Genomic DNA, 12,768 nt, shown 5'->3' on the forward strand with positions numbered 1-12,768 from the left:
GGAGGCGGCGAGGTATATCGAGACTGGGATGGCGGATAGCACGACAAGGAGTAGTAGTAAACGTGTCTGGAGTGCCGCCAGCGGAGCGTGTGGGTGCGGGAGGAGGTTGGAGGTATTGGTAGTTATGTTGGGCCTTGTGTGAACGGCGAGGGTCCGCGAGCTTGGAGCTAGTACCGCCTGCAATGACGCAGCACTTTACGCTGACTACTAGCCACGGCTGCCACCCGCTGGATCCACACAGATGATGCTCTTAAAACCTAGCCCTCCGAGCCTGAATTTATACCATCCTCTAGCTGCTGTGCACGCAAGCCTGCACCACGCGTCGCCCGGCCAAGACCACCCCATGCTCGGCTGGCTTTGCTGGAGCAATCCAACGCCGTCATGAGTGACTTGTTTACCCTTCTAGGGGACCCCGTGACTGACCCTGAGGAAGGTAAGCCAGCACTAGAAGCACTTCGACCAATCTCCATCCACCATTATCCTCGGCACAACGTATCTCTCTACACACGCGATTCGCTACGTTTCAACATACTGATCATGGATATCTGACCACAGAGTCCTTCGTTGTCTTTTCGCATGATGTTCCTTCTCAGCAGTCTCTGGGCTTCATCGACTCACAGGCAGCCGAGATCGAGATCAGCATCGGTGGCAGAGACCTGACTATCCGCCAGTCGCGGGGCCTTCTCACCTCGGACCGCAAGGAGGGCACCACGGGCGCAGGTCTGCACTGTCTCACTGTAATCATTTTTGAGTCGTCTAATGCTGGCTGTAGTCGTCTGGAAAGTAACGCCCCTCTTCGCTGAATGGATAGCCTCCCCAAACTTCCTTTCTAAGCACGGCTTCCTTGGCTCTGATAACGTAGCCATCGAGCTCGGAGCAGGCGTCTCCGGGCTCGTTGCCTTGACACTCGGTCCGAAGATTAAGAAGTACATCGCCACCGATCAAGACTACGTTATCAGGCTGTTGAAGCGGAACATTGCCGAGAACTTGCCCACCATTAACACCAGAAAACCAAAGCCGAAGAAGAAAACATCTCATTCGATATCAGAGAGTGTATGCGGCATTGAAACACTGGAGCTAGACTGGGAACTGAACTCTGTCTCTTCGCTACCTTCGCAGCTCGGTCTGAGTGGCGAGGGTGCAGGTTTCGACCTCGTCATTGCTTGCGACTGTATTTACAACGAGAGTCTCATCGAGCCACTGAACAGCACATGTGCGCAGATATGCAAGCTCCGTTCCCTAGACGGGAAAGATAGACCAACGCTTTGCCTCGTGGCACAGCAGCTACGCTCCCATGAGGTGTTTGAAGCCTGGCTCAAGAGTTTCAATTCTCTCTTCAAGGTTTGGCAAGTGCCCGATGCGCTCTTGACCGCACCTTTGAGAGTGAATTCTGGCTTTATTGTTCACATTGGAGTAGTACGATGAGATCAACATATCGGATGTTTGACAGCACTGCGGCTTGTATGTTGTCTGTCATCTCGGATGCCTAATTGTAGGCGACGATTCTAGGACTCTGCTGGTCCACTGGAGTCTAAATAATGATTCAACGGCAACTCAAGCACCTCGCACTGCTTCACCTCCCTGAACCCCTCATCCCTCGGTCGACTATCAAGCACCCTAAGCTTCAACTCCCGCGCACTCGTCGGCTTCCAGGGCGTCACCTTTTCCACAACAGTCGACGTGTTCGCAAACCCTCTTGCATGCAGGAAGTTCCGATCAGGATTCGGATTTTTTGTCCTGCCAAACGCCGTCCAGGTATCGAGCAGATACTGCGAGAACGGGATATCATCCTGATCACGCGGATCGCGGCCTTGACGCCTCGCCGTTCCAAAATCGTAATACAGCTCCCCGCTATGGCACTTGTAGTACGGCAAGCTGGGGTCACCTAGCGGATGCTCTGGGGTTTTGGGGGCTTCGCACGTGGGTGGATTGGGACTCCATTCGACAAGCTGGAAACCACGGTCGATCTCGTATGAGTACACCACTGGGAACACTCTATTTAAAACCGCCGAAAACGCAGTAGATTGGGTCGTGCAGCGGAATTCTGCATCTGTTGCAACGCGAGCGGTGACATTGAACATGTCCAGCGTGGCGTTCCCTGATTGCGGAAGGGGGAACAAGCCCGAGCGAAGAATAGCATTGGCATCGTAGCCTTGGTCCGTAAGCGCTTGAGAGACGTTCGAGCTTTTAGAAAAGGAGGTGAAAGGGTCGCCATCGTTCTCCATGACACCTGTCATGAGCGCAACGTCGACAGAGGGTCCAGACCCGTCTAACAGAAGCTCCGCAGCAGTCAAAAATGTGCCATCCACGACAGGATAGGTGTAGACCGTCCCTGTAACGAGCTCGGAGGGATCTACTGTCTGCAAACATGCAAGTCGGTCTCCTTCATCCTGCTGTGTACACCCCTTCTCAGCAAATATCGCGTTCGTCTGGTTTGCAGCATCCGCAATGCTCGAATATTTCGAGAATGAATTTGCGTAGCCCGCACCACCCGGACACGATTGCATGATGGCCCTTGAGAACTTACCCTTCGCGCGTGGCGACGCAAGCAATGCCCTCACTGAAGCGCCACCGGCACTCTGTCCGAATATGAGAACCCTCCCCCTTGTCGCCACCGAAATCTTCGATATGGTTCTGCACCCAATCCAACGCTGCTACTTGGTCCGACAACCAGTAGTTGCCGCCCGAGGTGGCGTTGTTCGTTGTAAGGAAACCCAGCGTAGAGAGGCGGTAGTTGATGGTCACAACCACAACGTCACCTCTGGACGCCATGTTCCCCCCATCGAACGTGGTGTCCGAGCCATATCCGCTCGTGAAACCTCCACCGTGGATCCAGAGCATTACCGCTTTCTTGGGCGACTTAGCATTGGAGGGAAGGTGTGGGGTCCATATGTTCAGGTAAAGACATGCTTCGCTACAGGTCGAGGTGCCGCAACCGCTCTGGATGCAACCTGGGCCGTAAGCAAGGGCTGAGACATTACCACGGGGCACCTGGTAGGCAGAATAGGTGAATCGAGACGGGTAGGATGCGTATTTCAGGCCCAAGAAGCGGAAAGAAAGCTTGTCGCGGTATCCTACGACTGCCGCCTCCCCGGTCCGTACATGCGTCTGCCATCTTGGCTCAGTATTATTACTCGATGTCGAACTCAACGGCGCCGACTGGGAACACAAGGCCGGTAATTTTGTGTCACACGGTACGGTCCTGATCTTGCCGGACGTTGTTATCGCTCTGCAGCCCGTGTCCTTTCCGCTTTGGACCCAATACTGACCGACATCGTCCCTAGCCTTCTCGTACGCCAGGTATCGCAAGAAGTCAAGCTCTGTATGGTCTGTCGGGTCCCACAGCGTTTCTTGCAGTGCTGCACACCCGGCCTCGGCTTTCGACTTGGATGCGCGAGCGCTTAAAACGATTGTCGCCGCCTGTCTGATGCTCGAATTGCCTGGTAAAATCTGTCAGTCGCAAAGAAGCTTAAGTACAGTTTGGGTACGTTGACATGGGAGCAATGAGCAATCTACAAACCATACAAGTCGTTATGAGTGAGGATAGTCAGATCACTGCGAATCGATTGCGGACTAGGTATGCAAACAACATTACCGGCCAGCGACAGGAAGACAAGCCAGCCGGCCAGGCCAAAGAGAGGAGCCATAGCGAATACTCGAAGGAGAGCGTTCAACAAGATCTTGCCGCATGGCGCCTAATTGCAGGACTACCTACAATCAATATATTCCGGCCATAGCGGATGTAAGAGGCTCTAGAGTATACGGCAGTTGAATGGATGAGGGGCAGAACGGCTATAATAGCATCAAGGCTGGCGCGCCGTGGGGCCGAGGACTGAATCTGAAGATCGACGTCGGATAGCGTGCGGAGGTGATTGTTGCATGGTGCACCGGCATCGCATAGCTTTACCTGCACGTTTTCTCAGAATGGTGATGTTTGATCGTACAGGCAGCGCGGAGGAGCAAGTGCAAGCGAAGGCCCGGGACACGTAGCGGCCTTGTCTTGTCCTGCACGGACGACAGGGCTCCGGGGTAGCTCTAGATCTGCAGTTCGTGGCGAACTCGTGGGACGAGGGCGACAGCGCAGCATTGAACATAAACGTCGTGCTCGTCTCAGGAAGCGCGGTGCGAGGGGTAAACAAGGCTCGACTTGACTTCATGGTGGTCGGGGCCTGCAGCAGACGGCGTTGTTTCCGAGCGGCCTGGAGCTTGAGGTCGGGGCGGAGCACAACCGTTAGGCAGCTGCGAGGGGCATGTTAGGCAGGCGCCGGCCAAAGGTCGTTCCTTCCGTCTCGGCTTCTTTTTCACTCTGCGGCTCCCGTCACCACGTTGGCCGAAATGGTCGACTACCGACGCGCGGCCGTTGATTGAAAATTGGCCGCGAACTTGATCTTCGCTCCTGGAACGCTGGAACGCGCCGACAAATCTTATCTCACTAATAAGCCGCTTTGGTCGGGTCCTCACTGCGCGCACGTGCCGATTGGTTGCGGCTTGCAAGGAATGATGCTGTCGCCGTTGTCTCATCACGCATCTCAGCCCCGACCGAGTCTCTGCATCTCGCGTCTTCCATCTCTCTCGCAACGCAACCCATCGCCCATGGGCCTCTCACGCAGAAAAGCACTCAGCCGCAGCGCCCCGCGTCGCCGCGCCCTATTGGCCGGCATCTCTTGACATGGCAGCGCGCAGGCCCTTCGCTAATATTTCGAAGGGCTCCCCGAATGCTTTCTTTCCAAGAAGTCGCTAGCGCCCGCCCTAAGTCCACTATGGTTTAGCTTACCTTCTATTCTCCCTCACTCTCTGTGCAGGTCCTCTGCCTCTGTGACTCTCACAACACATTAACGCGGTCCCCTTCTAGCCATCTACGCACACGAGCCAACCGTGCAGCGCCTCTTCGCCGTCGACAGCCGTTCCCTCTCGTTGCGCGCGCGCGTCATCTCCTTTGTTGGGCTTGTCCCTCAGCGCCCCTCAAGATCCGCCTCTCCGTCCATTCCTCCCCTCTCACACCCTCACAACCCGCGCGTTGCACCACCACGGCCTCTCTCGATCTCAATAGCTCTCTCCTGTGCTATTAGCCGGCCTCGGTTAGTTACTTGACATTCAACTGCCCTTGTCGACGCCTCCTTGCAGCGTTACCCGTGCCGCGAGCAGCCACGAAAGCCTCTTCCTCTGGGCCACCGGGCTCCGATAACGACCTGAGTTGTCGCCATAAACATCCAGCTCCTTGTCATCGGCCGTAGGACTCGTCTTGCGTAGCCGTCGTCCGCTTTGCTCTCGTCGTGCGCGCGTCGGGCGTCATGCGATCCAACGCACCCAGAGCCTGAGCCTCCCACTAGACGAACACTACCCTATCCCTGTGCGACGGCCGGATTATGACAGACGTGTCGTCGATAAAGGCGCACGCTGATCATCAGCCGGCTTCCGTCGCCCACTACGGTCCTCCACCTCCCGCTTTCACCAACGGCTCGCCTGCGCTGGAGGGCACCATCGAGGAAGAAGAGTCCTCGACCATCAAATGCATCTGCGGGTTCTCGGACGACGACGGAAACACTGTTCTGTGCGAAAAGTGCGATACGTGGCAGCACATTGTGTGTTACTACGAGAGCGCCAGCCATGTACCTGACGTCCATGAGTGCGTAGACTGTCTCCCCAGGCCGGTTGATCGGAAGAGCGCTGTCGATAAGCAACGGCAACGCCGAGAACTACACAATTTCGGTGAGCGCAAGGGTCGACCGAGAACTACCACCAAAAGCCATAAGAAGCGACAAAAAGACCCTCTAGGCGCGGTGCAGCCCAACGGCTGGGCCATTCAGTCGAACAACGATCTTCATTACAATCCAGACCGGAAGAGCGGGAGCCCACGCGACTTACCACCTCCTGCCAAACGCCCCAAGACAAGTCATCGGCCCTCTACGAGCATAATCAGTCAAGCGCCAGCGCTCGCACCAGGGTCTCGGAAACGAGGCAGCTCCGTGATGCTCAACGGTCATAGCCCTGTCAAGTCGCCTATCAACCCAGAAGGCCCCATCGAAGAGTTCTCACTCGAGTTCATGAACCTTTACCGACAAGCGGAGCCGCCTTCGACCGACACGAATTCCTTCACCGATCTCAGAGTAACGAACGATATTGCGTCGTGGCTGAACGACCGCGATGCACTCGCTGAGGCGACGGAAGGCAAAACCCCGGCCGATGTGTTCCAGCGGATCGATCAGTCGATCGAGGACATGGAAAAGTCTCTCGCACCGGTCGTTATCAAGCAGACCGAAGAAGACCACAATACAAAAGCCTACGGCTTGCACCCTCAATGGCACCTTATCATTGTAGAAACACCTGTCGCTAAAGAAGGCTTCATCGGCGAACTCAAAGGCCGCATTGGCAGGAAGGATGACTATTACAATGACCCTGCAAACCGTTGGCAACTCTTGCAACACCCAGAACCGTTTGTTTTCTTTCCTCCGCACCTACCCATATACATTGACACACGGTACGAAGGCACAATACTTCGGTATGCTAGGAGGAGCTGCAACCCAAACATGGAGATGAAGATTTTAACGCAAGGCCCCGAGAGTGGTGCTCACTTCTGTTTCCTCGCAACACGAGATATAGAGCCGGGCGAAGAACTTACAGTCGGGTGGAACATCAACGATTCGATAATGAAGCAACTGGTCAAGGTTGTCACAAACGGCGACATCAAAAAAGAGGGACTCAAGAAGATTCAGCCCTGGATTGCATGCGTACTCGCCAACTTCGGCGGGTGCGCTTGCGACAACGGATCTGGTCACGAATGTCTGCTGCAGCTCGCTCGGCGCACGGCTACTACTTATGCGGAGCCAGCGCAGCCTTCGAAGGCTGCGAAGGGACGAAAGACAAAGAAAACTCAAGTGTCCCCGTTAAGCACCGGCCATGCAACAAATAGCCGTGCGGGGAGCGAAGCCATACATCGCGATGCTCACGACGATGAAAACGGCGACAGCCGCTCAACATCAGGCTCGCACAAGTCCAGTAGTCGCGATATTACACCCGCTACTCATTTCTCGTTAGACGAGAGTAATGGAAAGATGTCTGAGCGGGAGAGACGCAAGCTACAGCAACAGGAACGTCTTTTCGAGCAAATGGACTATGACGAGCAGCACAAGGGGAAACGGGGAAAGAGGCATAGCGCTGGGTCGGCACTCAATACGCCCGGCCTTTCGTCTTCTGTAAGCCGCCCTCCACGTCCACCGCTTTTTGAAGCTAACAATCTTACGCAGAAGCAGCTCGGTCACAATGAACCGTCGCCGTCTTCACGTCATCCTCGCGAACATAGCAATGGCGTCGCACGGAAAGCCTCGGGTGGCTCGTCGAGAACGAACGGCCGTGTTCCATCGAAACCGAAACCAGTGTACGTAGACAGCTCTACGCAGACTGAGGAAAAAATGCTCGCGATAGATACGCCAGCCCGTTCCACAAGGCCCATAAGACCGTTCATCTCTTTCAAACGTAGGCTGCTTCAGCAAGCGCAAGACGACAAGGTACAGAGGGAGCGCATACGGTCCGCATCTGTAAAGTTGGAGATGAATTCGCCAGCTCTGAAGGATGTCACGTCGAGCAAGCCTTCGCCTAATGCTCCTTCAGTTCCATTAGAGGAGCCTATGGCCATGGACATATCTACGGCCAATGCGACTGAATTCAAGCCGCAAGATCTGACCACAGCTGAAGAACCCACCCCAGCTCCTTCAGTCGATGTCGACATGAGAGATGCAGAGGTCATAGCTGCACCTAAGCCCCCCACGCCGAAGATGGAGGGATTGCCAGATGCACCAAGCACAGAATGGTCTCCTATAACTTCACATCCTCCTATACAACCGCCCGCGCCACCGTGGGCACCGTCTACCGCGTCGGCGGATGCTGATCCTGCCCCTACCGCGCAACAGCCCAGGGCTACCGAGATGCGTTTAGAGATGCCGAACTCTACACTGATAATTCCTGCGTCTACCGCTGGCGCTACTCCCGGTGCAGCTCCCAATGCTATCACTGGCAGCGCTGTTGCGCAGTCGCCTGGTGGTGTTGGGGCAGCTCTGTCGCCTTTCTCCCCAGCAGTGACCAGTGCCGTCACACCTGGTCCAGCGCGCAAGAAGCTCAGCCTGAGTGACTATACGAGCAGGCGTGCGAAGTTGGCCCAGCAGTCTTCAACCGCATCTGGAACACCTCCGCACAACCCTACACAGTCAACCAGCTCGCCTACTTTATCGAACGCGAGCTTGCCGAACAACACTTCTCCTCCAGCTAAAAGCGTGGACCCGGTATTACCTCCGGTCGCAGAAGAAACGAAACCCACCGCAACGACGGCGACGACGGCGACTACGACCTCTTCTACTAGTACCTGAACGCAAAGTTCTCCGCTTGCCGATTTGCTTCTATCCGTGTCTTTTACAACCGCAAGGCGCTCGGGTAGTGGGCGTTGAGCGCCTTTTTTTGCTTCCGCCCTTTCAACTGTACATTATATAATGTGTTCACCGGCCTTCCTTTCAGCCTTTTCTTCTGTTTACGATTCTTCCCCAGCGTGTGGTCCGCGCTACGAGCTCACTCTAGAAATGGGTTTTCTGTGGCCTTAACGAGAAAGGCTTTTGAGTCTAAGCTTGTTTCTGAAATGGGGGACTGGCGTTGCGGTTCGCTAGTGCACCGGCTGGAGTGGCGTTTCAAAGTGTGGATGTCAACGGCCTATCTTTTGGATTTGCATGCCCGCTACTGCGGCGCTGGCCTGGGCTATGGATTATGAGCACTGACGAAAAATGAGGGTCTAGGCGTGAGCTTAAATCATCAAGCACTTTGAGTTGCTGTGGAGGATGCGAGTAGATCAATGGTATCAAAGAGATTACCCATGTATGATTGTGTCCTTTTGCGCTGTCAGTGATGTCTTTGGTATGTGTTCTTGGGTGCAACCATCTCAAAAACGATGTCATCATCGCAGGGCTGCTGATCGTCGAACTTGCGCGTTGATTTCGATCCCTTCTCGCAACGCACTTAGTCTGCACAGTTTCGGTATCTAGCCGAGTTTCTCGAGGCATGAGTCCCCAAGACGTGCCAACCCTGTCTCCGTCCAATGTTCTGCTCTTACTCTTGGCCGTGACTAGCCTGTTCCTGCACTGACGATGAGGGCGGACTAACCTCTGCAGGCGCACAGACAAGAATGTCACCGCACATGCATCCTGGCTAGATATAAAATGCTGCATCGTGACGCTCGAACCAAGAAGACCGAGAGACATTGCCAAAGCACGTCGAACCTGTTCCGACATACATATACACAGCAATCATGCTCCTCACCATAATCATCGGACTGGGCTATTTCATCAGCTTCATGCTCTTCTACTCCGGCATCACCGGCCTTCTTCACCCACTTCACAGTGCGTCCGTCCCCTTCCTCCCTCCCCCACTCACTCCTTCAATCCCTCACTAACCCACATCCATCAAGCCGCCCGAACCCTCTTCGGCGTCCCCAATGCCACCCCCGAGACCGTAACCTTCTACCCTGGCCTCGCCGGCCGCAACATTACCTGCGGCCTAGCGCTCCTAACCCTCCTGCTAACGGGGCAGAGGCGCGCGGCGGGTGTCGTGGTGACTTGTCTTTTGTGCAATGGGGCCAGCGACTGCTACGTGCTGCTGAGAAGGGAGGGGAGCGAGAAGGTGGGGCTGCATGTGTTCAATATGTGTGTGGGAGGTGTGGTAGGCCCGGGGTTGGTACTTTTGTCGTAGGGAGAAGGTGAAGTTAGTTAGTGGTAGAAGGTACTATACGAGAGATCCCAGGGGTGGAATGGAGAAAAATATTAGGGTTGATGAAGTTTGTGGTTTGTAATACCGCGGTTCATTGTTGCGGTTTTGGCTATCTGTAAAAGACTCGATCAGAAGAGAACGTCGCTTGTTCCAGCGTGGTTTCGTAAACCATGGATAATCAGGTTCGTAACATCCATCTCTTATGGGAACGATCATAAATCATAGACATACTTAACGCTTCACACACATCGTTGCTTCACAAGTTGACGGAAACGTGCATTTTTGGTTCGCCCAGAAGAATGCACATATTGGGGACGACTGATAGAAGCGGCGTCCCGGCGAGCCAGCTGCGTCCTGGGCAAATTCCCAGTAGAGGCTGGTGATACTGGCAACCTGGCTCACTTAAGACCCGGGTCACCAAAGCCATAGGGATCATTGCTTGAAGAGCTTCCAGAGCCCGAAGCATAGCCCGATGGTGCCATAGAATCTTTGTCTCTATTTCCTGGTCCGGGATTCGGGTCCCAAATGGGGAAGCCATCCGGAGGTTGAGCTTCACCAACAGGTTTGCTCCTGGAGTCTGCATATTCTGCGAGACTCCCGTTAATCCCGACCAAGGCCCATGCGAAGACTGCAACATCGCGAATGGCTTGCATGAAGGTGTTTTGCACCGCCGATGGAGGAGCTGCCTGTGTCATAGCAGGGTGTATTGCACCAAGAGGATATGGTGGAAGCTGAGGCAGAGCGGGCGCGAACATGGGTTGATGGGCCCATGGAGCAGCGAAAACTCCATTGTTGACCGCGGGTTGCGCAGTAGGAGTAGGTTGGACAGGACGGGCGCGGCGAAGGCACACAACAAGGCCATCGGAGGTGCAGGAAACCACAGCTTCGAGCTCGATAGGTTCGTCGCGTGCATCCGAGTAAGGCGAGCCGGCTGCTAGAGAAGAGCCAGCTGAACGAGCCTCAGAGTAACCGTTCGAGCGGTCGGCAAGATTTCCCGAGGCTTCTCGCGAATTGGAGCCCTCGCCACCGCTGGTGTCCATACTATTGGATACGTGCGAGCGGCTGTTTGAAGACTCGCCGCGTGATAGGGACGTGTCTCTATTGGTCGTTGAAGTCTCAGACTCGTCTTCGGAAGACGTAATGTCTGTCATTACGTCGTCCTCGCTCTCTGAAGCTGAAGTCAACGGGTCCGGGGGATCGTCTTGACGAGGGTCACGGAAGAAGAAACGCAGATAAGCGATCGAGTCATTGCCTTTGGCCGACTCCAAACATTTGACTGCGTCGTTCAGACAGTTCTGGGCGATGCAAAAGTAGAAGCTGCGTCCTATCATCTCATCGCTCGGTATGCCAAGAATCTCCTCGATACCATTAGTGGCATACATGACGGTCAAGGTTCGAGTGAAGCGATTGAGGAAGAGCGCAGCCCGCGGTTCATGCGTCTGGCTCTCTGGGCCAAGCGTAAACTTGCTGGACAAGTGCGACAGCATATGGTAGCGTGGATCCTTGGGAGAGGAGGAAAACAGCTTCCGCACGATGGGGGCTTCTGCCGCACGTTCTGCGTTGTCAGATTAGAGCTGCAGAATTTGCGTAGCGTGGTTTGCTTACTCTGGCTATTCATTCCTTGGTGATATATAGAAGTGCAACAGACCATTACATCGTAGACGATAGAGAAGCAGCACTCGCACCCGACCCAGTCGCCCTGACGGTTCTTGATGCGGCAGTATGACAAGACCGAAGCCTTGTCCAGCCTCACGCTTCGGTCATGGAGCTGCTTTGCTACAGGAACCTCCTCTGGGTGGAAGAAGTCCCACACCGACTTGTTGACGACCTCGTCCGGCGTGTGTCCGAGGATGTCGACAATTGAGTCTGAAGAGTAGAGGATGTGGGCATGCTCTGAGAGGTCTGTTGTTGTAAGCTAGACCCTATACAATCCTCCTGCGAGACAACATACCATGAATGGTGATAAAGGTGGTGTCCATGATTACAAGGCAAGTGGATGTTGGACTATAGGTATCTTGGTCACTTCCCGCCTTGGTCCGGCTATGTCGAATCTAATAATTCGCTGGGACGGGCGGTGAAGCGAGAGTCTACCGGAAGTGCCTCAGACACGTCCCTTATACCTGTCAAAGTAGGAAGAGATGTGGCGCTGGAGGGGCGACGTTGGACGGCCTGTTGTCAGGTCCCGAAAGAGTCTAGAGGCGCACCGTGGACACGACAGGAACACCCGGCCAGGCAGTTGTGACGGCAATGCCGGTGCTAGGTCAGCGGAGCAGAGCCAGAGCAGCTGCAACGAAGCGAAGCTGAGGCCACTGTCGCAGGATCTGTCGATGGAGCCTTCCCAGTGCGGTCAGTCGGCAACTGTGCTCACAGACGCATGCTGCAGAAACGGCGCAGAGCGAAGACGAGACGCGAGGAGCGACCGGGGTGAGCAGGCGCAGGCGCAGTGCGGAGGGTGCGAGGGTGCCGAAGGCGTGCTGGAAGGAAAAAGCGCCACGGCGTCAGCGAACAGGTTCGGGAGAAACGGGGCGAGAAAGCGCACAGGTGCCAACGGCATCAAAGTGGAGAACGGCCGGACAGCAGGCTGGTTCGGGCGACTCGTGGGGTGCGGCAATCCTGGCCCTGTGGCCGTTGTGGACCGACTTTGTAACTGTTGCAATGGCACGGTCTGGTCTGCAGGAGGGTGCGCCTTCGGAAGGCAGGCACGGTGCAGCGTGGGGTAGGAAGGCGCCACCGGCTGCTAGTGTCTTGCCCGTGAATGGCATTGCAATGTGCAGTCGTGTCGCGGGCAACGACAGCAGAGACTGGACGACGTCGTCCACCGCACTTGTTGCTGAGAACTCGCCGTCATCTGCTGCGGGCAAATCAGAGTCTGGCGCGCCGCCCTCTCTGCCACCACACACGTGCCTTGGCCTCCCAACGCGCCTTAGCGGGCGATCCTCGTCGGGCGCATCCCGTGTCGCGCTCTCACCACCCCGACAGCCACACCGAGCTATCACCGCCAGCGCCCTCGTCATGTTGTGCGCA

At 55.5% G+C, this 12,768-nt stretch overlaps 5 protein-coding genes across 5 annotated transcripts; 2 read left to right on the forward strand and 3 right to left on the reverse strand.

Annotated features, from left to right (window-relative positions):
- Positions 1-381: 381 nt before the first annotated feature.
- RKM5 (Ribosomal protein lysine methyltransferase) lies at positions 382-1,425 on the forward strand (the record flags this gene model as incomplete). The annotated part of the gene is made up of 3 exons (XM_056209790.1): positions 382-433; positions 556-720; positions 773-1,425. 3 exons carry the CDS (start codon positions 382-384, stop codon positions 1,423-1,425), a joined length of 870 nt encoding a protein of 289 aa, XP_056076612.1.
- Positions 1,426-1,505: 80 nt separating this feature from the next.
- N0V89_000973 (uncharacterized protein) lies at positions 1,506-2,507 on the reverse strand (the record flags this gene model as incomplete). Its single annotated transcript, XM_056209791.1, has 2 exons — positions 1,506-2,451; positions 2,500-2,507. The coding sequence occupies 2 exons, from the start codon at positions 2,505-2,507 to the stop codon at positions 1,506-1,508; spliced, it is 954 nt and encodes a 317-aa protein (XP_056076613.1).
- A 16-nt stretch (positions 2,508-2,523) lies between these two features.
- N0V89_000974 (uncharacterized protein) lies at positions 2,524-3,496 on the reverse strand (the record flags this gene model as incomplete). The annotated part of the gene is made up of 2 exons (XM_056209792.1): positions 2,524-3,400; positions 3,489-3,496. The coding sequence occupies 2 exons, from the start codon at positions 3,494-3,496 to the stop codon at positions 2,524-2,526; spliced, it is 885 nt and encodes a 294-aa protein (XP_056076614.1).
- Positions 3,497-5,366: 1,870 nt separating this feature from the next.
- SET3 (SET domain-containing protein 3) lies at positions 5,367-8,360 on the forward strand (the record flags this gene model as incomplete). The annotated part of the gene is made up of 1 exon (XM_056209793.1): positions 5,367-8,360. One exon carries the CDS (start codon positions 5,367-5,369, stop codon positions 8,358-8,360), a length of 2,994 nt encoding a protein of 997 aa, XP_056076615.1.
- A 1,782-nt stretch (positions 8,361-10,142) lies between these two features.
- On the reverse strand, positions 10,143-11,723 carry N0V89_000976 (uncharacterized protein; the record flags this gene model as incomplete). The annotated part of the gene is made up of 3 exons (XM_056209794.1): positions 10,143-11,299; positions 11,350-11,646; positions 11,696-11,723. The coding sequence occupies 3 exons, from the start codon at positions 11,721-11,723 to the stop codon at positions 10,143-10,145; spliced, it is 1,482 nt and encodes a 493-aa protein (XP_056076616.1).
- Between the last annotated feature and the right edge of the window lie 1,045 nt (positions 11,724-12,768).

The sequence above is a fragment of the Didymosphaeria variabile genome (genome assembly GCF_027946475.1).
Source record: "Didymosphaeria variabile strain IMI 356815 chromosome Unknown scaffold_1, whole genome shotgun sequence".
In the NCBI taxonomy this organism is placed as follows: Eukaryota; Fungi; Ascomycota; class Dothideomycetes; order Pleosporales; family Didymosphaeriaceae; genus Didymosphaeria; species Didymosphaeria variabile.